The 22,900-nt window shown below is 49.9% G+C and overlaps 1 protein-coding gene across 8 annotated transcripts in view; it reads right to left on the reverse strand.

Moving 5' to 3' along the window:
• Positions 1-105: 105 nt before the first annotated feature.
• The window catches only part of phactr2 (phosphatase and actin regulator 2), a 60,639-nt gene continuing 37,844 nt past the window's right edge, over positions 106-22,900 (reverse strand). For 5 of the 8 annotated variants that reach the window (XM_029250810.1, XM_029250814.1, XM_029250813.1 and 2 more), the window contains exons 2-13: positions 22,000-22,167; positions 18,730-18,804; positions 15,551-15,709; positions 13,675-13,902; positions 12,254-12,731; positions 9,160-9,341; positions 8,446-8,602; positions 7,179-7,234; positions 3,869-3,930; positions 3,432-3,569; positions 2,972-3,048; positions 106-2,347 (exon numbers count right to left, since the gene is read on the reverse strand). In XM_029250810.1, coding sequence (XP_029106643.1) covers positions 2,332-2,347; positions 2,972-3,048; positions 3,432-3,569; positions 3,869-3,930; positions 7,179-7,234; positions 8,446-8,602; positions 9,160-9,341; positions 12,254-12,731; positions 13,675-13,902; positions 15,551-15,709; positions 18,730-18,804; positions 22,000-22,167 — 1,796 coding nt within the window. In that variant the 3' untranslated portion in view covers positions 106-2,331. Of the gene's footprint in view, positions 2,348-2,971; positions 3,049-3,431; positions 3,570-3,868; positions 3,931-7,178; positions 7,235-8,445; positions 8,603-9,159; positions 9,342-12,253; positions 12,732-13,674; positions 13,903-15,550; positions 15,710-18,729; positions 18,805-21,999; positions 22,168-22,260; positions 22,396-22,900 lie in introns of those variants that run through there. The other 3 variants (XM_029250812.1, XM_029250808.1, XM_029250809.1) reach the window with 3 other exon arrangements.

Consider the following 22,900-nt stretch of genomic DNA (forward strand, 5'->3'; position numbering starts at 1 on the left):
GTGATTCCAGCTTGATCCACGATGGATAAAACCTGGCGGCCAAAGTGCGACGGGGAGTGCGTGGTGCGTTAACGACGGGCGGAAAAACGACGCCGAACGCACGCGTGTATTTAAAACAGCATGAGGGCGTTTTAATGGTTTACATTCGTGCATTTTATACACAGTACATTTGACCTCGATGACCTCCCACGCCACAGGAGCTCCTCATCCGCCAGCCGCCGAGATCCAGGCCAAAGGGCCGAGACGAAAACCTGCGCGGCGCCAAGGCCGCCCCGCCGGCGTCACGATCGGCGCCCTCCTCCGCTTCACGGCTGCGCCGGATGCTGGGGTCCTCCTTTGGCAATGTGAATGCACTTCTCGAACCCGTGCAGACCAGCAGGGCACAAGCTGCAGGTACATACCAGCACTAAAGTGCGCGCGGGCACACAAAGACACACACGCTCACACACACACAAATATACATTCACTGGCATTTATAAATACACTGTATATCGATAAAAACATACAATTTTTACATGTTTCATAATAACAAGCGTGTCTGATTTCACAGCTGTACACTCCCCATATGTGTGATCATAACAAATAATCCACACTGCCATCGTTCCCCCCCCCTTATAGACTCAATACTGCATTAGATCCACTGGATACCGTCATCTTCATTTCACGCTCGGGGTTTATTTAAAACGCGTGTTTTAAAGAACGAGTAAAAGAAACCAGATTTGGCAGCGCGGGGATACATTTTGTGCCCCTCGGTTCACAACGGCGGGTCCAATCAAAGTTTGAGATTGCAGCACTTTTCAGTTCAAAATCACACTGTTTGGATGTTAGGTTACCTTCACCCCCCCCCTACCCCCATCCCCATCCCATAACACAGGGCTTTTGCAAGAATAAAGCTGAAGTTGTAGTGAAGAAAACAGCTGTCAGAAAGCGCAGCCTAATTCCGAATGTGTGAAGTGTGTTTACGGAACCTGGACCCTCGACTTCACACACAAAGCACCATCAGTACATAAACATGAACAGGGAAGAAAAGGCTGCTTTACGTAAATGAGTTTGCGCACAATGAGTTTCCAAGTGGCGAAAGCTGCATGAATCATATTGCTTTAAAAAAAAAAGAAAAAAAAAAACAGAATGTAAAAATCCTTCATGTATATACCGTACGTGGAAACTTTTATATGTGTGTGAATGTTTACGTTTATATACAATCTGTACAAGACTTCATATTCCTCTAGAATAATAACTTACGCAGTAATTTCTACCAAGATTAAAAATAACACTTTTTAAACGCAGAAGTTTGATTGACAGCAATACTGAGGCCTGAAGGAAAGGCGTAACGCGCAGCTGCGGTCGACACGCACGCACACACGTGGAAAGGCCGCACGTGACCGCATCCTCCTTGAGGTGGAACGCGAGCGCTTCAAAAGCCCCCCCCCCCCCCCCCCCCAACATTTCGCCCTCCCTGATCTGCAGGAGCTCACGGTCCAACTGTTTTACTTCTCTCTCGATCTTAGTAAGTCACCGTGTGACGGAGCTCCGGGGTCAAAACCCAACAGCGGAAACGTCTCCTTGTGAGACGGCCGAGAAATCGGCGTCCAGATGCGGAGACGTACTGGATCACCGGCGCGGGCACAGATCCCACCGATGTCCCGCTCAGTAAATACTTCATATGTTTGAGAGGCTCTGCAGTGAAAAACACCATCATTTGGCAAATTCAGGTCACTGGAGAGTACATTACCACGGTAAGGAAAGGGGCAAAAGGCCTCCTCTTATAACACTGAATGAGAAAGGTCAGATCATTTAGTGCCTGTCGCTGATTGAGCGCCTCGTTCATGACCGCATGACGCCTCCCCCCGAACCGGAGGGACAGCACTGGAATGACAGGCAGCTGAGTAGCAGTGCTGATGTGCCCGTCTCTCTCTCTGTGTGTGTGTGTGTGTGTGTGTGTGTGTGTAAACACATAACTGACTGTCCCTGCTAGACCCTAGTGTTAAGACACAGCTGATCATTGTGTGGATCTCGAAAGGGACGACAGACGGAATAACTGCGAAGAGGGAATTGGTCCGTCTCGTCCCCGTGTCCGACGTGCGCGAGTCCTCCTCCTCCCTCCTCCTCCTCCTCCTCGCATCCAGTGCGTGTGTGCTGCAGGGGCTGGACGGCGGTCTCGTCCGAGCGCACGCGACCGGACTCGAGGCAGCGATTCCAGTTGCTAGGAGACGGGCGGCCCCCTCCAGCCGGGGGAAAGTGGCGTCCGCGTCGGTGCCAGGTTCGGCTGTGGCGCCGCGGACCCTCCGGCCTCTCCCAGCTGCGGGTGGTCCGCCCAGCTCCGCACGCGCGCTACGGTCGATGGAACCTGACCAGGAGACAGGGACGCGCAGCGACATCATCGCACAGCAGACAGATGGTAACATGGTGGTTAGAGCTACTGCCTTTGGACCCAAAGGTTGCAGGTTTGAATCCCCTCCAACTGTAGTACCCTTGAGCATGGTATTTACCCTATGTTGCTCAGCTGTATAACTGGGTAAATAATTGCATCCTTAATAGGGTAAGTTGCTTTAAAGGAAAGTGTTGGATCAACAAACACATGTAAATCACACACCTACTGAAGGAGCTCCTGACAAACTATCACAGCTCAGTTGTGGGTGACTTGTACAATAATGTCACACTGTCTCCAAATGACTGGCTGACCTGTTGATGCTTACCATGATCTGTTTCACACAAAGGCCATGAAACAAATGAAAGAGTCTTAAGAGTGTGAGTTCAACTCCCAGTATCCCTCAGCTCTGAAACTTAGTGCTCTCACTGCTGATCGATTGCAATGTGAATGCAAAATAGACACCATCCCTTACAAATGCTATGGCCTGTATGGAGGAATAAAACAAATGTGGCAGAATAAAAAATGAGTCAATTCATCAACAGAATGTGGCAGGAATTAAATATTAATGCAGCGGCGCTCCGAGAATCGTGGGAGATTTACCGCGTGAACTGCTTGCTCTCTTCGTGCACCTCCATCTCCTTGCTTTTAAACTCGTTCAGCTCCTTGCGGATAGCAGCCTGGGAAGAGGAACACAAAAAGAGCGCAGTTGTTTTGCCGGCCAGCAGGTGGAGTAGCGGTTAGAGCTGTCGCCTCGCAATCGAAGGGCTCGAGGTCACATCCCTGCTCCTGTTGTAGTGCCTTTGATCAAGGTACTTACCCTGATCTGATGCAGTAAAAATTACCCAGCTGGATAAAGGGGTAAATCAGTGTGAGTGTCACTGAATGAATAAATAAATAACAATAATAAAAGAGGCACAAGAGCCGAGGTAAAGGGGAGTTCTCACATTACGCTGTATCCGGCAGCGTACGGGGCTGCGCACCAGTTTTAAACTCAGGATGGGTGGCGCTACCCCCAGAGGTGCCCTGCAGAGGATTGTGGGAACGGCAGGAAAAGACGCACTTTGTCGGCCGGCGTGAGCCTGGTCCACGGCTTGTCCGCCCTGCGGTCGTAGTCCTTGGCGTCGGTCACTTCCACGTACTCGTTGAAGCGCAGGATCCTCCGGGCGACGAGTTCCGCCACCGTGGGCCTCACGCTCAGCTGCGGGAGGATAACAGGGTGAACGACAGACCAAGGGGGGTTTGAAAAAGGTGCCTGTTTATGATCTAGAGTGCTGTGGCTGAAGCCTTCATTGTATCCAGTAGGTGGCGCAAGTGCACTGGGCCTCTGAGCACTGCAGCCCCCACTCTCTGTGGTTTCCTGTTCTTAATGATTTGCATGTTTCCACACCCTACTATTTAAAACATATTAATAATATTCACTTTTTTTTAGCACAACTGTAAATACAGCAGCAAAACACATTTTAAAAAAATTGCCTTTTTTATTTACGAGTGTTGTACCTTTCGTGTAAGTCGCCGCTTTATTTCTTGTTTGGCCTCATGTTCTTCTTCTTCATTTTTCTCTGTAATTAAAAAAAAAAAAAAAAAACATGAGCACACTTTCCATGGAAGGATGAGACAGTGTTACACTTCGTAAACGTGGTAAATCATGTCCCACTGCAGTTATTACATTTACATCTATTCATTCAGCAGACACTTTTCTCCAAAGCGACATTCATCTCAGAGAGACACAATGTGCAATATTAATTAATTGTTATTAATATAATTCTTTATTAATTCTGTCTGCGCTCCTTCATTTGCTGCCGGTTTTGCATTCTAAGTCTCTCGGCATGTTTCTATGTCTAATTTCAGCCCCTTCGCAGGGGCTGTCTGCAAAACCACGTTCTCGTGCCCACATTTACTTGCGCTTCTTAGTATCCTGCTTTAGAAACACTGAGTTATGAAATCAATGATGCGATTATAAATTTACGCTAATTAAAATGTTTGGCGGAATTCATCATGCATAGGGGTCTCATGGGTTTACCTAAAGGTAACTAGAGATCCTTTACCATGGTTCTCATTGCTGGGTACCATGCACTTGTCGATGTGGACAATGTACGCCATCATCACTGGACAGCAGGACACCCAGCGCTCCTTCACCAGGAGACACTTTGCCCGAACGCAACTGACGCGTTTTTGTCCAAAGTGACTCACAATGTTGGGTGTGTAAATTAATATTCCATATATGGGTGGCACAGCGAGTAGCTCAGTCTGTGTGGAGTTTGCATGTTCTCCCCATGTCTGTGTGGGTTTCCTCTGGGTGCTCTGGTTTCCTCCCACACTCCAAAAACATGCCGTTCAGGTTCCCTCATAGTGTGTGAGTCACAGAGAGAGTGTGTTCCACTGATGTATGGATGAGCGACCCATTGTAAGTAGTGTATCTATCAGTGTAAGTCACCGCGGTGAATAAGGTGTGTGGGCTGGTAACCCTACATAGAGTTCACTGGAAGTCACTTTGGAAAAAAGCATCTGCTAAATAAATAAATGTAATGCAAATACATGCAGTAATTTTTACTCTACCAGTTCAGGGCACCTTGATCCAGGGTACTACACCGGGAGGTGGGATCGAACCTCAGTCACCAGGTGACGTCGTTAACCACCGCGCCACCGTCTGGGCCTCATTGATACAGCTAGACGAGTCGAGGGTGGGTGCCTTTCTGGGGGGTTCGACAGCAAGGGTCTTCAGTCCACGTTCTGGATGCTCCACGCCACCTTCTCACATGTCACTGTCATTATTATCGAAGCACTGATTTTCGTTATCTATTTATTTTTTAAGTCTTCCTGCAGCAGCAGTTGCTCAGCTGGGGTTGTCTCCCAAGCCGAACACCCACAAAGCGAGCGGTTCCTCCCGGGGTCGAGCCGACATGGAACGTCTACCAACCCCCCCAGCAGCACCTTGCCCTGAACTTTGCCTTTTCGACAGCGTCCGCTTCTCGCGCAGTTTAAGTGTTTTTTTTTTTTTTAAATGTACACAAGGCAGGATTTTCACAAAAGGAACAGGCACAAGAGGTTCGAACGTGTCATAAACCACTTCCTTTATCGTTTCTTTTCACAATAAATCTCACGAGCGGCTGGTGGCCCAAAGTGGGACGGCGGACGGCCGCGAATCTTGAGCAGCGAAACCACACTGACAGAAACACCGCCGTTCTTCTCAACGTCCTGCCCCACAGGTGTCTTCGAAAGACCCGCTGCCCCCCACGAGGGCTACGTGACCCAGATGGCTGTGAAAACTTCTGATGTCATCATCAGCAGCAGGGATTTACTGACACACCGGAGCAGCGGGTGGCACGTTATAGGGACCAGCAGGTGGCGCAGTGGTTAGAGCCACCACCTCTCAATGTCAGGGTCTCTGGATTAAACCTCACCCCACCTTCCATAGCACCCTTGACCAAGGTACTTACCCTCAGCTGATACAGTAAGAGGAGGTAAATCACTGTAAAAAAAACATTATCCAACACCAGGAAGACACCTTTAAACAATGATTAATATTGATAATAATAACATGCAATAAAGGTTACTGTTCAAGATTTGTTGGACAGACAAGCAACGATGGGACCTGTCTACCGTTTCTTCTTCAACAAAGAGAAGTTGATCTCCTTGACGTTACTGTTTATGGCCCAGCAGGTGGTGTGCAGTCTGAAGGTCCCGGGTTTGAATCCCACTCCTGCTGTAACGCCCTTGATTAAGGCACTTACCCTGAATGCTTACAGTAAGAATACCCTGCTGTATTAATGTGCAGATCGTTGCAAAGTGAATTAACTAATGTTGTAAGACATTACGACATTACATTTCTCGACATCCACACACAAAGCAATTTAATGCAGCTAAAATTTACACTAGTAACATAATGCATAGCTTAAGTTGAAAAATCCTATCGCGTTACATAAATCATTAGGATTTATTAGAATTAGCGCGCATGAATGGTATGTTCTCGACGTGACTTTGTTATACCGCACTAATTTCACTAATTGTTCGTGTTAAAATAACACCAATAACATAATTACAGGGCAGTATCATGATTATACCTTTTTTGCTGCAATATTATTTTCACGGTCGCTGCTAGATATATCGCGTTCCTTCGTTTTCAGAACGCGTACTTTTTCGCTTACTAGCCGTCTTCGGGAGACGGCCAGACACTGCTTGAGATCCGAACGATAACGGATACGGCGCCTTGTGGCAGCGCGGCCGGCTGATGGAGCGAATAAGGTTAATGGGACGGCCGCCGCAGGTGTCACTGTGGGGACCGTCGAAGGCGTGAATGCCGACTAAAGGAATAAATCCCACCCTGCTGTCAAGTCTCGTCCCTCTTAGCCCTCCATCAATGGAGGTGTAGTAACAGGTGTTCATAAGTCACACGTTTACATTGACATACAATCATCTTACACTTTTCTCCAAAGCAACTTATAGTGTTGAGCTACTTACAATTATTCACCCATTTATACAACTGGGTAATTTAATTCATTCATTTTTTACTTTAAATTCTATAGAGCAATTTAAGTTCAAGGGTGCCACAGCTAAAGGTGAGACTCAAACCCACGACCTTTTGGGTCCAAAGGCAAGAGCTCTGACCACTACGCTACCAGCTTCCCTCTGGTGTAAGTGGAGGACCACCCATGATGCACCAACTAAGTCCTCACTAAGGACATGCCCCTCATCACCAGGAGCCCTGATCCTTCCCTCTAATAACCCAGCAGGGGCAGCAGATCTGGGGGCGAAGCAGGGGCAGTTCCAGGAGAACCCCCCCAGCTCCCGGTGCGCTCGGCTCACTCACGTTTCAGGATGTTCCTCTGCTCGAGCTCCTCGGTGGTGGGCCTCTGACTCAGCCGCCTGCAGAGGAGAGAGGCGTCGGGCCGGTGAGTCACCCCCCTGTCACAGCGGTCCTTCCTTCGGCCGCCGTAATTGAGCAGGCGCCGTCGAGGAAAGAAGGACCACGTGGGCAGAAACGCGGCGCACAGCGTCCGCCCCCACTGCGCCCCGGGCTTTTGGGAGCAGCGCTTTAATAGGTTCTCAAAGTGCATTAAGTAAATAAAATCAGATCGCTGCGTCATCCGCATGAAAAGGACACAGGAAATGAAGTCAGCAGGTCACACTTGTCCTCGCAATCCTAAAAAATGTGTGCCTGCTGTATTCTTTGCACTGTACGAGGGAATCGGCCGAACTCCGCACGCGTGGAATCCTATCGACTCCCTCTCACGGTAATGAGGGTTATATACTGTGCGCTGCTCCTCCGGTTAGGGTACGAATACAACTGGGGTCGCAGGGCTGTTTGTAATCGGTTTTGTCTGTAACTCCGGAGCCACATTCAACAAAAGTTAATACAGACGTTCCGTAGTTTACGTTCCAAAAAGCTCGCGTGAACATCTCGGATGCAGCTGTGCTATAAAAAATTTTTAAATAATAATAAAAAAAAAAACATTTTTTTCATTCATTTATAAATTCGTTTAGCTTTTCACCAAAGCGACACGGTAACCATTGCAATGCTTGTTCCAAGTTTGAGCTATATAAAGATTCAGATTAATTTAAAATAAAGCAAAACAGTCATCCGTATGAGCCAGTGTCCATTGCTGATCCGTTGATACCGTAAATATGTGCAAAATTCCTCATCTTGTTACTGAACCCACACGCTCGGAACACCAGGCCGGAGCTGTAAACACCGTGGAAGAGAGTTGAACGAAGGCGTTTCCACACTCCTGTCCCGTTTCGGCGCTCTTTACTGACACCTATCAGCTGGGCGCAGAAACGCAGGTTGCGTTTGATCCGCTACCCACAAACTGCACAAAAACGCGGCTCGTAACGCAAACGAATGGAAAAATGTTTGTTTGTAACGGAACCGTTTCCAACAAGAGGAACCAGTGTGAGAGTAAAAGTTTAAGTGTGGCGTTGATGACCCGTGAGATGTTAGGAGGGTGCGGCTGTGCGTCATCCACGGAGGTGCGAAGCGCTCCAAGCCCGTGGCTTCCTGGCGGTACTAGCAGCTCACTTGCACAGCGATGAGGCAGCGGGATGCGGGTTCGAGAGGCGCCGACGGGGGCGCGTACCTGACCAGTTTGCAGCCGATCTGCTGCCGCAGTTCCTGCCTCTCTGTGGCCGACGTGCGAGGCAGAATGTTCTTCTCCTCCAGCTCCTTCTTGCTGGGACGGTTGCCAAGCTTGATGGCCAGAGTGTCCCGGCGCCGGATCTTGCTGGCCAGAGAACCTGCCAGACGGGAACAAACAAAATTGAGGGGAAAAAAAAAAGAAAAAAAAAAAGAAACACAGCTGTAAAGATGTCCTTCCCCACCGCCACCGCCATCCTCGCACACGGCCGACCAGAAAGTTCCCACAGATGGACTACGGGGTGACGGAGGCGCGGCAAGGGCAGGAAACTGGTGGAGGTTTTCCAAGCGCGCGGCTGCGGGGGGTGCTGGAACTGAAAGCGGTTGAGGAACCGCCATGGTGCGAAAACAATAGCCTGCGTGGGTCCCTTGCAGAAAGGGCGGAAACGCGGACACCTCCACCGCTCCTTCCGTGCCTTTGATGCTGACGCACTTACCGCTCGCTTTGACCACGCTCAACGAGACAGCCCCACCGGGAGGGCAGCGGTCGGAACCGGGTACGAAAAGGCAGCGTAGAGGGTGGTTGGGGGCACATTAGGACAATGGTCAAAGCAACTTGTCTGAGTAAAGCTAATCTGTCCACATCCTGGACACCAGTCCACAGAGCGAGAGCCAATCGAAAGCCTCGGCCAGGCATGCTGCGATGCGGGCTGCGTACTTGAGGCACCCTCGTCATCCTCGTCTTCCTCCTCCTCCTCCTCCTCCTCCTCGCTCCGGTAGAGGATGGGCCCGTCCGAGTCCGAGTCGCTGGCCTGACTCTCCCTGTTGCTGTTGGGGATGATGGACACCGGAGGGTTTTCCGCAATGCGCGCCTGGGGTCTGGCCTCCCCCACCGTGGGCCTGGGATGCGGACGCAGAGCGTTAGTGCAAAACAACCAGAGAGCTGTAGGGTGACATCCAGCCTAGACTCCTGTTTACATGTTTTGTTTTGACCACAGACCCTGCTTAACAGTAAGACTTTGAAACACACACACACAGATTTACTTTTCAACTGGGCAAACTTCACATCACACTGACTCACTTTAATGAACAGCAGGTGGCGCAGTGGTTAGAGCCCCAGTCTTCAGCCTTGATAGACCCAGTTTCAGATCCCACCCCTGCTGTAGGACCCTTGAGCAAGCTACTTATTGTACATTGATAAAATAAAAACTACCCAGCCCAGCTGTACAAATGGGTAAATCACTGCAAGTCACCCTGGAAAAAAGCCTCAGCTAAATGAATGAATGAAGACGTAAACAATGCACTAAATGATTCCTCACTCCAGTCTCAAAGACAGACAAAAACATGTAAATTGATGGAAAAAAAAAAAAGTTTGCCAAGTCAAAAAAAGGAGTTTGCATCATTTGGAAAATCCCATAAAGTCAGTTATTCAGGTTTTACTATCCTTGTGGGGTATTTCGCCCACAACGTTACCTTGGCTGTGTCACATTTATACCATTGGGTAATTCTTACCATATCAAATCAGCGTAAGTACCTTGCTTCAGGGTACTACACCAGGAAGCGTGATTCGAACCTGCGTCCATTTATTGCAAGGCTCTAACCACTATGCCCCCCCCCCCCCTTAATTTACTGTAATGCATATGCAGGCATAAAAGTACATATTCACGTTCATATTCACTTTCATAAAGCTGCATTTGCGGTGACCGCACAGAGAGGTGAACACCGATCACGAGTGCAGCGTTACAACCTCAGCGACCCCTGAACCGTCACGTACGGTAAAAGCTCAGGTCACCCCCCCCCCCCACCGATGTTCACCGAAACAACTGAGATGGGGAAGCGGATGATCCGCGCTCCGCGTCACTAAATGCGTTCCTACGACACCCTAAGTGCATTCCTATTGATTTTTCCCGACGCGCTCCACCCACTCGGCTCCTAATGGGCCGTGTTCGACAAGCCCTGTTTGCACAACACCGCCGTAGACGTTTCAGAAAGACGCCGACAAGTGCAGTTTATTCCCACCTAACAGCCAAACAGCTACGAATGCCACCTCCTGCTGCAGTGCCCTTGATCGAGGCACCAACTCTGAACCGAAGCGGTCAAAATTTACATTAATTAATCTACGTGACGCTTTTCTCCAAGGCAATTTATAACGTTAAGCTGCCTACAACTACTGTATTTAGCCATTTAAACAGCACGGTAATTTTACTGGAGCAAAGTACCCTGCGCAGGGGCGCTACAGCAGGAGATGAGGTTGGAACCCACAATCTTTGGACTGCCATGCTAACCCTAACCCTAACCCTGACCATGTCTATGGGTATCTACAATTGCTCCAGTAAAGAATTACCCTGGTGCACGAACGGTTGAATAATCGTCCGTAGACTCACTCATTTTAAACGAGGCTCGAGGTGTTCTTCATCTGGACCCCATCGATTCTTACATCCTGTCCGCTTCCACCCTTACGAGACGCGTTATCATTAAGAGGCTGGCAGCAGGTTTCCAGCATTTACTTTTGCGCATTATAACCACAAACTAAGACGAGAAAATAACCCCCTTCAGGTAATGCTGCTCAGCAGCGCTCTCTCAGGGGTCCTGCTGTTTGACACACGAGGGTGTAATTAAGCCCACAGAGATGTCTCGCTGCACCGTGCAAAGCCTGTTGCACATTATTTTCATTTCGGAGTTGGACTACATCCATTGAGTGGCAATATATTGATTTAAATTGATTTCTTTTTTTTTTTTTTAAATTTTGCCCCCCATCGCCATGAAAGCCACTGATCGGTTGTGGCATCACAGGTCGCACCGGCGGCTTTAATGAGGTGTGGTAAACGAGGGGCGCGCAGGGAACGTCAGGGGCTGCTTCTCAAATAGGCACCCAGGTGCCAGGTGTCAACTCATAACACAGCACTGGCCACACTTACCGGCAAAATCCATGCCATCAAAATTTATATTCCCGACATTGTTTACATTACAGCAAATGTATTATTCCACTATCAATCAGTGTGTGTGTGTGTGTGTGTGTGTGTGTGTGAATAAACATCCAGTCGCAAGAAACTACCATAAGACATATCTGTTTTTTTTCAGCTTATTACTTTAGTACACAAACTACAGAGGACCAGGACGCCCTTTTCTCATTTCATTTCCAATCTTATTTTATCACTCTAATTTTAATTCATGGCGTAAAAAAGTAGGCGTGTTTCACTGGAAATTTAAAAAAAAAAAAAAAAAAACCCCAACTATCCAAAGATATTATGCGGGTCGTAGCAGGAATTTTTACTCGTTTTTATCCATTTAATTTTCATCAATGAGTAAAATCGCTTCCATTCCACAGTAAGTGACCGTTAAGCTGCGCTACCGCTCGCCGGGGTCGGTAAATGCAGGCAACCTGCAGGGGGCGCCACTTTAAAGTCTTCCCTTGGTATTACTAAACTTGGGGGGGGGCAATATTACACAGCTGATATAAAAATTCGGGTCATAACTAGTGGATGTTACTGGTGACATTTCAGCCTGAGCAAGACAGACTGGTTCAATTTCCCAAGACGGGAGCGAGGAAACAAACCCGGACTGGACCCGCGAGCTGACAATAAGATGAAAACATTTAATATCCCGCGCGCTCGGCTTTCCGCGTCGTGCTGGCGGGAGAAAAAGCCCCGTCGAATCAGGACGTGCAGGCGAGCGGAAGAAAACACGGTCATCTTGGGCAGAACCTTCGTAAACAAAAAACAAGTCTGGATGGAACCTCCGGTGAGAGGCCGCAACGCCCCGGGGACACACTGAGGATCTGCGAGGGCTGGCAGGGGGAGATGAAGACTTACTGCGGCGACCTCTCCGGGGGGCCGTCCGCTTCGACGCGCACGCCGGCGCCGTCGCCGTCATCGGCGGGACCCAGGGGCTCCTCGGGACAGTCTGAGAACGTTTCGCTCGGCGAGTCCGTCAAAGAGGCGTCCTCTTCGGTGTCGCCGCCCCCTTCGCCGGTGGGCGGTGCTTCGCTGGCCTCTTTGGACTCCTCCCCCGGTTGGGAGGGGCCATCCACCGCTGGCTCCTCCCCCAGACGGGCCTCCTGGGGAGGGCCAGGCTCCCTCCCACCGGAGCTGCGAGCATCCGCCGAGGGCGAGGTCTTGGGCTGGCCGGTGGTCTTGGTGCCCTCGGTCCGCTTTGCGGGTTTCCTGTCCGGGCCGCCTGCGTTCGACCTGCCTTCCTTTGTGTTCTTCTGAGGTTCTGCTGAAGACGAGGGCGTCGGCTGAGCGCTATTCTTGGAGGTCCCCCCAGCCTTTTTCGGGTGGGTGGATTTGGCTACGAGAAAAGAAAATTGCTTTTATTAAACATACTGCTTAAAAAAAACCTACTTAGCCCAACACCATGAACTGGAGGGATAAATATTTGTATAACAGTACATAAAATGGCAATTAGTGAGCTTGCAGGATATTTATTGCGCTCAAGTCAGGCGTTTAGTTCTTTTTTGCTTTGTGCAAAAAAAAAAAAAAAAAAAAACATTTGTGAAAGAAGAAGAACACAGATATGACGGTGACCTTAATTCCCAAACGAACACAGCTGCTGGTGCCGGAGTGACCGTGCAATTCTGACACAAACATGACCGTGAAGCATGTAGTCACACCCATGCAAAAACAAGCGCGTTCACACGGACGTGACGCACAAACAACCCGATCAGACCACAGCGGTGGCGCAGATGGGACAGACACCCGTGTAGGACGGTCCTGGCTTCGCCGCGGCCCAGAGACAGACACATGCGCGTAACGGTCATGCATGCGTACAGGTGAGTGGACGCGACACCTGAACCACACCGCCGCCACCAAGCGGCGACAGGCCGTTACCCCGGGGTATCTGTAAAAAAGGAGAAGTTGCCACCAGCAAGCAGCCAGCAGGAAGTGCCACCTTTCTTCTCTTCCGGAGGACTGCCCTGGCGACCGTTTAGGCGAAGTCGAGCACCACGGGGGGCCGTGGCGCCAAACACATCGTTGCAGTTTACAACAAGCTAACCGCAGGGGTGAGCCCGCGGTCTGTACTGGTCTCGTTCCTCGAAAGGCTGAATGTCGTACCCTTGGATAGGATCGTTTTACTGGGGTAAATCGACGTGCAACGGCATTCCGTCTGATGTGAAAATGCAGCAGTCAGGAGTCGGAAGCACAGATGACGGGGCAGCAAATGAAGGAGGGACAGGGGACCATTCCACATGCAAGGAGAAGGGGTCCTCCGCATCGTCGCCATGGATACTCACCGTTGCCACGGTTATTGTTTCGAGGGTTAGCCTTAGAGGGAGGGGCAGAGGGCTGCTTGCCCCCGCTTTTGGGGGGCTTTTTGCCTCCACCAGACCCCTCCTTCTTCGCTGCCGCACCCGCCACCCCGCCAGACACTTTGGCGGCTGCTGTCCCCTGGGCCTTTTTAGCGACCCCTTCCCGTGTCCGGGCCCGGGTCCCCTTTGGGTTGGGCTTCCCCTCTTTCTTCTCTATAGGGGCACAGGTGGATGAGGGATGGGGTTGGGAGGGAACAGATCAGCCTCTGACATCAGCAAAGGCAAACACCTCAGAGGTAAGACAGATGGAAATGGGGGCCCTCGTGGAGGCGGGTTACGGGCGCAGAGCTGTCCAAGAGACTTCCAGAATGCGCTTGTGGAGCAGTCCTCTGCGACTGACTGAGTTCCACAAGTGTTCGCAAGGCACAAAGTCACGAACGCGGCGGCACGGAGCTGTTATCTTCGGAGCAGAAAGTAGACGGAACATTTAATCACGGCGCATTCAACTGAACGGAGCTCACTGTACCATGGGGACGGTCATCCGTAACACAGCGACCGCAGCATGTGATTGGACCAGACGCATTGACCAGCGTCTCTGCTCAAAGCCGTCAAACTAACTGCTCATCGCACTGACGGACAGAAGTGACAGTCGGGAAGTTTTCTGATTTTTGCCATAGAATGAATGTTATGTGGGGGGGTGCGGTGGCACAGTGGGCTGGACCGCAGTCCTGCTCTCCGGTGGGTCTGGGGTTCAAGTCCCGCTTGGGGTGCCTTGCGACGGACTGGCGTCCCGTCCTGGGTGTGTCCCCTCCCCCTCCAGCCTTTTGCCCTGTGTTACCGGGTAGGCTCCGGTTCCCTGTGACCCCGTATGCGACAAGCGGTTCTGAAAATGTGTGTGTGTGTGTGTGTGTGTGTGTGTGTGTGTGTGTGTGTGAATGTTATGTATGTAGCTTGTTTTTTCCATATTTTCATCAACCACTTGTCCATGGGTCATCGTGGTCTGAAGCCTGTCCTCGGAGCATAGGGGATGAGGCAGGGTACACCTTACACAGGATGCCAGCCCATCACTGTGCAATCACACACGTACACTCATTCACTCATACAAACTAAGTGCAATCTGGAGTCACCAATCCACCTGGAACACGTCTTTGGACTGTGGCAGGACACCAGAGCACCCGGAAGAAACCCACACGAACACGGGATACCATGCAAACTCCCAATTCTAAACCCACATTGCAGGAGCTGTGGGGCACCAGTGCTACCCACTGCTCCACTGTGCCACCCCTAAGACAAGTCTGAAAATTAAATAGCTCGCTTCACAGCGAGAAGAAGCCAGGTGCAACTGTAAAAGCTAAGAAATTAAGTTTTAAAGGCTTGTTTGACCACAGTGACCTCTACACGGAGGATTTTGTGCTTCATCGGAGAAGGTAAGGTGGTGTGCAAATCCGGATGCAGATGAACGGCTGTGAGGCCATCGGGACCATAGGACAAAAACAAGAGGGTCTTGACTGCGTGAAAAGTTTACGTCAAGCCTCCACTGTCAAAAAGATGAGCGTGCGCTTTCTGTTCAGAGGTATTTTCTGGAGGTTAAGAGGACAAGATACCCGAGCTCTCAAGTTCAGGCCAGCATATGTGGGTTTAATGAACTGTGCACCCGGTGGTACACTTCCATTGTGGTGAACATCGATGACCAGTGTGAAATGAGGGAGGGCCAGGGTCAACCCAGCACGGATCCTGGGCCGCAGTCAGGTCACCGGCAGGAATTCAGAGACATTTCTTCTGTGCCCGAGCAATCCGTGTGCAGCGCATCCAGATGAAGAGTTACGGTCAATTTCTGGTCCTTTCCACATTCACTCCATACCTGTTTTGTCATCTGGCTCCGCGGACAGGGCTGCCTTCTCGCCCTCAGGGTCCTCGGGGGCTGAGACCTCGACGCGAACCTCCTCGGTGGCCGCGACCTCCACGCTCACAGGCGCCGTGTGTCCGTTGGACGTTTCGCTGCTCACCTGCACGTCAGCATCTAGAAAGGGTGGCAGAAAATGGAAGTTGCTTCACGTAAGCAGGAATCGTAAAGAGGAAGCAATCACCGTGCGGAAAAGCACGCACACAAAAAGACTTCGATAGAAGGAAATCGTCCAAAATGATAAAACACGGGTTGTTTTGCTTTCATTTTGACAAATGACATCTAGCAGGAAAACAGTTACGAAACGAAAATGCAGACGTGGAACGAATATTATGACGGCCGCCGTCGTTTTGCGTTGAATTCAATATTTCGCCTTCATTTGTTGTCAACTTGTCTGAACGACCTCCCTGTACAACTATGAAACCTAAGCAAATTAACTTGTCCCAGACAGTTGGACCACTGCTAACAACGAGCCTTGTTATGACTCTCTGGAAGCGAAAGCAAGTACATTAAATTAGAGCAAACAACAAAATACCCGCAGTTTCCCAAGAGACCCGGAGAAACAACATTAGCAAGAATAACAGTGGTAAGGAGAAATTGCAGCAGAATTGACGGTAAATTGCTAAGCACCACAAATTAGGCTGCCTGGTATTCCATGGGTCAATGAGGGCTTTTCTCCTCCGTCGGTCGGAGTGGGTCCCGCTCCGCAGCCGCAAGAACGGCAGAACGAGGAGGGGGAGCTCTGTTTACGAGGCCGCCATTAAACGCTAATGCGCCGACCAGCCGCTAGCAGGCCTGAAGAAAGTTTACGCCAATTCTGCGGCGTTCCAGAAGTGCAGAGAAGTAAAACAACAACAAAAAAAGACACTTCGCTTTCTTCTTCCATCCCGCTCTTTACCGTCCCGTTAACAGGACACGCGGAAGGACGGCTAACGAACCCTCAAAACCGCCACGTGTGCTAACGGCTAACTAGCAGCGGTTCCATTTCGGTCCCGGGATAGCGGCGTGTGCCTTTCTCGTGCGCGTGTGCGTCTCTCGCTGCGCGGGAAAACGGGTTAAGTATCCACAACAAGCTCACAAGTGGAAAACCTGGCAAACCTTCAAGCTATAGAGACGATTTCCAGCGAAGCGAAACAATGTTTTCGAGAAGGCTGCTCGTGGATTCCTTCGAAACCAACAGGGAGAGGAAACGACACAATCCTTCCTTCAGATTGTTAAAGGATGTTTAGGACAAGGCGTCGTTGCCGCTGCGGTCGCACTTCAAAAACGTTATGAGAACACCGCTGTGTCTTCGGGGAATCTTGTAGAACAGCGATTGGAGTGAATTAGATAAAAGTTGGAGAAAATCATCAGCAAACTGAAAAACTGATCAACTAAATGATCCAAAGCAGCATATTACCCAGATAGGTTAATCATATACCAACAAACTTGGAAGAAAATGCAATGAATAAATTATATACCAACAGCACACTACAATTAGAGGAACGTTAATGGACGTGTCTAAGGAATTCAGGCAAAGAAGCAGCAGCAAGATTAAGCATGAACACGTTAGGTGGACAGAATAACAGAAACAACACATGGAAAAGGACTTTAATTTTGAAGTAACTAAATCGCAAATACAAACACAGCTGCAAAGTGAGGTGAGGGCACATCATCGGTATGTGCGAACCATGAAAGAAGTCTAACTATTAGCACTTCAATATGAGTTTTCAACGCAACATGAGGCAACCAGCGCCGTTGCAAAAAGGCCGAATAGCTGGGTCCCCAACCGCAGCTGTATAGGTCAAAAGGAAAAACTTCAAAATTGTTTTATGTCTCAAGGGCCCCAATCTCAGTTAACAATATCAAAAAAAAATGGCAGCATAGGTCAAACGTTTACACACTGCATCACTAAACAGGAACAGCGGTCAAAAGTGGAAACTCACGGACGGTGGAAACGGCCTCAAAAATGACCGCAAAACTGAATCTGCATCTCTGTGACCCAGTCTCAACAAAAACTGAGCTTTACAAGGCAGAATGTGGTACGGGCAGCCACCTTCTGGGAGTCATTAGGCCCCCGCATGGTCATGTAATAGCCAAGGAACAGGAGGCCACTTTACAATACCAAGTGCACCCTGTGGTGCCAACACTGCTCCCTTGTAATGTTCCCTTATTCCAGCATGATAAAACCCCCAAGCACAGTGTTAAATGTGAGTGGTTTCATGAACATCGGGATGAAGACAAATGCCCTCCATGGCCTTCCCAGTCACCAGATCTAAACATCACCGAATCTTTATGGGAAGAGAACAGAATATGAAGCAGATTTTCTTCATCTCCCAAAGAACTGGAGGCTTTTCTTCTTAAAGAACGGTGCAATATCCCACAACACACAGCTCAGGACTTTACGACAGCAGTCCACGAAAGACTGAAAATGTTCTGAAGGCAATGGGTGGCCCTACTCATTATTAGGCCCATGATATTAATATATTGTTCAGTGTTTGTTATTTTTTCCAGCCCCTGTAGGTATAGCTGGTGACATATTAATCAAAATAGACCTTATTACTATACAGTATGTTACCAGCTCAAATGTCAATTGCATGAGTTCATAGCCGGATGTCAAATTTTAATGTCTTAAACGGTGAAGTAATTGTTAGTGGTTTGACACTGAAGGTCATTCTAAAGAAAAGCATGAGCTACATGAAAAAAAATGTAAATGTGTCCCTCTGCCTATGTGAGCAGATTAAAACCACCCTTTTTGAGCCTTAGTTAATCTCGTTCTCCCCCTAAAGTGTTGGGCTGATAGCAGACATGGCGTTACAGCCAACACAATGGCGGTTAAAGACTGTCTGTTTTCCCACTGCAGGTGGAGATCTGCTCTCCTCTCTGGGATTACAGCGGCGATATCCCGGCTAACTGGAGTCCCTTCCGCTGGGCTCCCGGTGGTTTCTTCACACGCAACCCCGGCAGTAGCGCTGCCAAGCCCTTTTCCTGTCCTGTCTGCAGCCCATCAGACTGAGAAACGCGTGGCCTCAGGGGAACGAGGGCCGTGGTGTCGAAAGTCACGCAATTCACGCTGCACAATGGTGGGTCGCGCTGCATCGTTCTGCCAAACTGCTACGCGGTTGTTTCAACAGCTGTCGTAGCTGGATGGTGCTCACCTTGGTCCGGGATGAGAACGCCCCGGCGTATCAGCTCCTCCCGGGTCTGCCGGGTGGAGATTTTCCTCTCCAGCACTGCAAAGGAACGGCAGGGAGAGAGCTCAGATGTGCGCTGGACACCATCGGGAGCGCACGAAACAATACAGGCCATCACATCCTTACAGGAGGTCAGTTAAACTCGAAAGTGGATTTCCTGTGAAATCAGCGTGGGCTTCAGAAACACAATTGGATTAGTCCTGCATAACGTCTTGACAAAGACAAATAACGAAAAGCAACTGAAAAACAGCATGGACTAGGCAGTGACCGTGCAGAGGCCCCTGCGGTCTTATAGGTTCAAAACCCATTTCCTGCGCCAGTGTGGATGCATGGTAACACTGAGACTAGGAGAGCACCGAAGGGATCGGTTATTTGAGCGGCATGGCCCAGCTCTCCAGGCAGCACCCCGAAGGCCTTTATTCACATCAGCGACTCGGCGTGTTGCCATTGATGCTGCATCTCCTTTTGAAGCACTAAACGTTCAGGCAAAGTGCTTTGACCTCTCTTGGTCCTTCCTTAAGTACTTGTGTCTCCGCAGAGGGGAAGAAAGCTGTAGCCTAGAGGAGGGCGGACTTGTGAAGTGATACGAGCGGAATAGAGAGTCGAAAAAAGGAACTTGAACGTGTCACAATCACTCTTGCAGATTAGGGGAGGCCACACATCAGCCAATTGCCAGAGTTTTCTTGCCGAAACACAGAAAGTGGAACTCGCATTGATGACACAGATGGCGAGGAACAAAAAAAAAAAAAAAAAAAAAAGACATGAACGTTCTGCTTGACACAGATGGGAAAAGGGACGCAGCATTTCTGAGGCACTCCAGTTCAGCCCTAAAGCCACGTCGCTGAATCCAAAGGCCGAGCTGCTTCAGATAGACGTTGCATATAAATTCATTCCCATTCCCTGCACGCTGGCACAGAGGCAAATGTCCAACTGAAGCTGGCTCCGTCTTTCATGCAGTGCGTCCATTTTGCATTTTGCATTTCTTAGTCATACCCGAACAGAAGCAACGTACATATTCCTACTGCTGCAACATGCAAATTGGTTCTAAAAAAAAAAAAAAAAAACCTTTTCACCGTGGCATTCTTTACATGACAAACGTGAAATTTAAGAGCTTTGGCCCCCACTTCTGTATTCTCTCCTATGGGGAATTTCAGAGAGTCCTACAAATCTGGAGTTTCTCAGATTTCTCAGGAATGTGCGTCGAGTTCACCGCATGGTCGGTCAAAGTAAGCGAAAAGCAGGAAAGCACCGTGAGGGTTTCTCTAGCGGATGTGTGGAATTATTCCATACCAGACCGAATCTGTTTAAGCTCACTCTGTTACGTTCCGTCCGTCCGAACCGCTCGCCCCATACGGGACACGGGGAACCGGAGCCTAACCCGGCACACAGGGTGTAAGGCCGGAGGGGGAGGGGATCCACCCAGGACGGGACGCCAGTCCGTCGCAAGGCTCCCCGAACGGGACTCGAACCCCAAACCCACCGAAGAGCAGGACCAGGACCAACCCACTACGCCACCGCACCCCCTTTTTTGTTATATTCACATTTGTTCATTTATCTGACACTTTTCTCCAAAGCAACTTAAAATGTCAAAGTACTTACAGTGATTTACCTACTGATGCAGCTGGGCAATTTTTACTAATTACATTTGCATGTATTCATTTGGCTGATGCTTTTTCCAAAGCGACTGACAACGTTCAGGTGCCTACAACTACTTGCTCATTTACACAGTTGGGTAATTTTACTGGAGCAATTTTAGGGTAAGTACCTTGCTCAAGGGTAGTACAGCAGTTGATGGGATTCAGACCTCTGAGCTTCGGAGCCGAAGGCAGCAGAACTATCTGCTACATCACTGCTGCCCATTTTCCACGGACACGTGCATCGTGACCCCACCCACACCCCTCTACATGTGCCCGAGCCAGTAAGAGCCTGGCTTGCAAGGGCTGAGTTCGCCTCTGGGAGGATGAAACTGATCACCAGGCTCTTTAGCATGTGACCGCCGTTCCAGGAGAGTCGTGCACCCCGGGTTATCGCATCATCATACTGGGGCACAGGGCTGCATAAAGTCGCCTTTGTCCGGTGGCGTCCCGCTGGCACGGTCACAGGCGCTCCGCCGCGCATGGTCGAACACGGGCCCAGCCCCGGGCCGCTCTGGCGATTAACATCAAGGAGAGAAGCTGAGGTCGGCGGAGCGAGGACAGACGAAAGCGACGGAACGACCTGCAAACGGGGGCGGGTGGGGGCAGATTCCTCCAGTTCACCGGCTACCCCTTTCGGCTGAGCCAACGCTTCCCGTTGGGCCCGAGCGCCTACGGCAACGCAACTGCTCCGGAGAGCGTCAGACTCGCAAGGACTGCGAGAACTTGTGCGGATCGCTTTATTTGAGATGACGAGAATTCCAGGAAACGGCTCCTAAGTGGCTCTCGCTCCTGGCTTCGGCGTAGGAGACCGGGAGCCTGTGTATAATAAACACTGTCTCTGACCTCTTGGTGCTCTCAGAAAGCCATAATGGCAGTCATAAGACAATGAATGTCTCATTAACTTTTAAATGTAACCAAGGGACACGGACACCGGGTACAACGTCCGCAGTCCAGATGGGACTGATCCGTTCAAGCTAAGTTTAAAGGCACAAAGGAAAGCGCAGGGCAGCTGGTAGCGTAGTGGTTAGAGCTATTCCCTTTGGACCCAAAGGCTGCAGGTTCAAATCCCTCCTCCAGCTGTAGTACCCTTGAGTATAGTACTTATCCTAAAATTCCTCAACTGTGTAAACAGCTTAACATTTTAAGTCTCATAGTGTGTAAGTTACAGAGAGCGTGTGTTCCACTGATGCATGGATGAGTGACCCAGCGTAAGTGGTGTATCTAGCAGTGTAAGTCTTCGGGTGCTCTGGTTTCCTCCCACAGTCGAAAGACATGCTGTTCCAATTCACTCATAGTGTGTGTGAGTGACAGAGAGAGTGTGTGTGTGTTCCACTAATGTATGGATTAGTGACCCAGTGTAAGTAGTGTATCTAGCAGTGTAAGTCACCACGGTGAATAAGGTGTGTGGCCTGGTAACACTACATAGAGTTCATTGGAAGCTGCCTTGGAGAAAAGCGCCTGCTGAATAAATACATGTAAGTAGGATCATTTCCAGTCACATAAAGTGTTTCAACTGCAGTCTGCATACTCAGGGGCTGCTGGTCGAGGCCTGCGGTTTGGTCTTTGTCGGCCGATGAGGTTGCCCACTCTCTCGTACCTTTGGAGAGATCCTGGAACTTGTCGCTCGTCTTTTTCTTGCGCCATTTCCAGGGCTTGAAGATCTTGCCGAGCGAGGAGAGCTTGCCCTTCTGCTTCAGAGGGGGGTTCTGGGTGTCCGCCACCACCACGTCAGAGTTCGCCAGGGAGGCTTTCTCCAGTCCATCGACTGCAGCGAGAGAGAGAGACGCGGACACTGTAATCCCGCTCGGTGACGAATAACTTTTAAAAACTGTTAAACAATAAACAAAAGTTCCCATACCGTGTATATATTTTAACAATGTCTGCCAGAATATCAACACAGTCCCCATATTCATGGTAGTGCAATTTGCAGGCGTTTTCTGCCAGTACCCACACGCAGAGGATCGCACAGATCCCGTCTGCCATGAACAAACCCCTGCTCCTGCTGTAGTACCCTTGAGTAAGGTACTTACCCTGAACTGATGCAGTAAAAATCAAGCCAGCTGTCTAAAACTGTAATCAGATTAGTAAAAATAAGGGGACACAAGGGTGTAAAAATGAGGAAAGTGTGAGCAGCTGAGCGTGCAAACCGAAGCACGGTAAAGATCATCAAGCTGCACGAAGAAGTCAGGCAAACAGACAGACAGATAAAGATAATAATAACTTCTAGAGCGCAATTAATTTGCAGATGGCATCAGGTCGCAGCTCACAGAGCGTAACCCCTCCATCTCTACGCAGAGCCGCGCGGCCTCTCGCTCAGCCCTCCTCCCCCCATAGGCGGAAACAGGAAGAGGAAACGAAGGCTGCGGCACAGGGTTCGAGCGAGGCGGACTCCCCAGATGCGACGCCAAGTGCGGGAAAGAGCTCGGGCCACGGGGCTCTTCCTCTTCCAGACCATAGAGAGACCCCCGCCTTGGCTCGCCTTCTCCTTTTTTACGGCT

Source organism: Scleropages formosus, chromosome 4 (genome assembly GCF_900964775.1).
Source record: "Scleropages formosus chromosome 4, fSclFor1.1, whole genome shotgun sequence".
NCBI lineage: Eukaryota > Metazoa > Chordata > Actinopteri > Osteoglossiformes > Osteoglossidae > Scleropages > Scleropages formosus.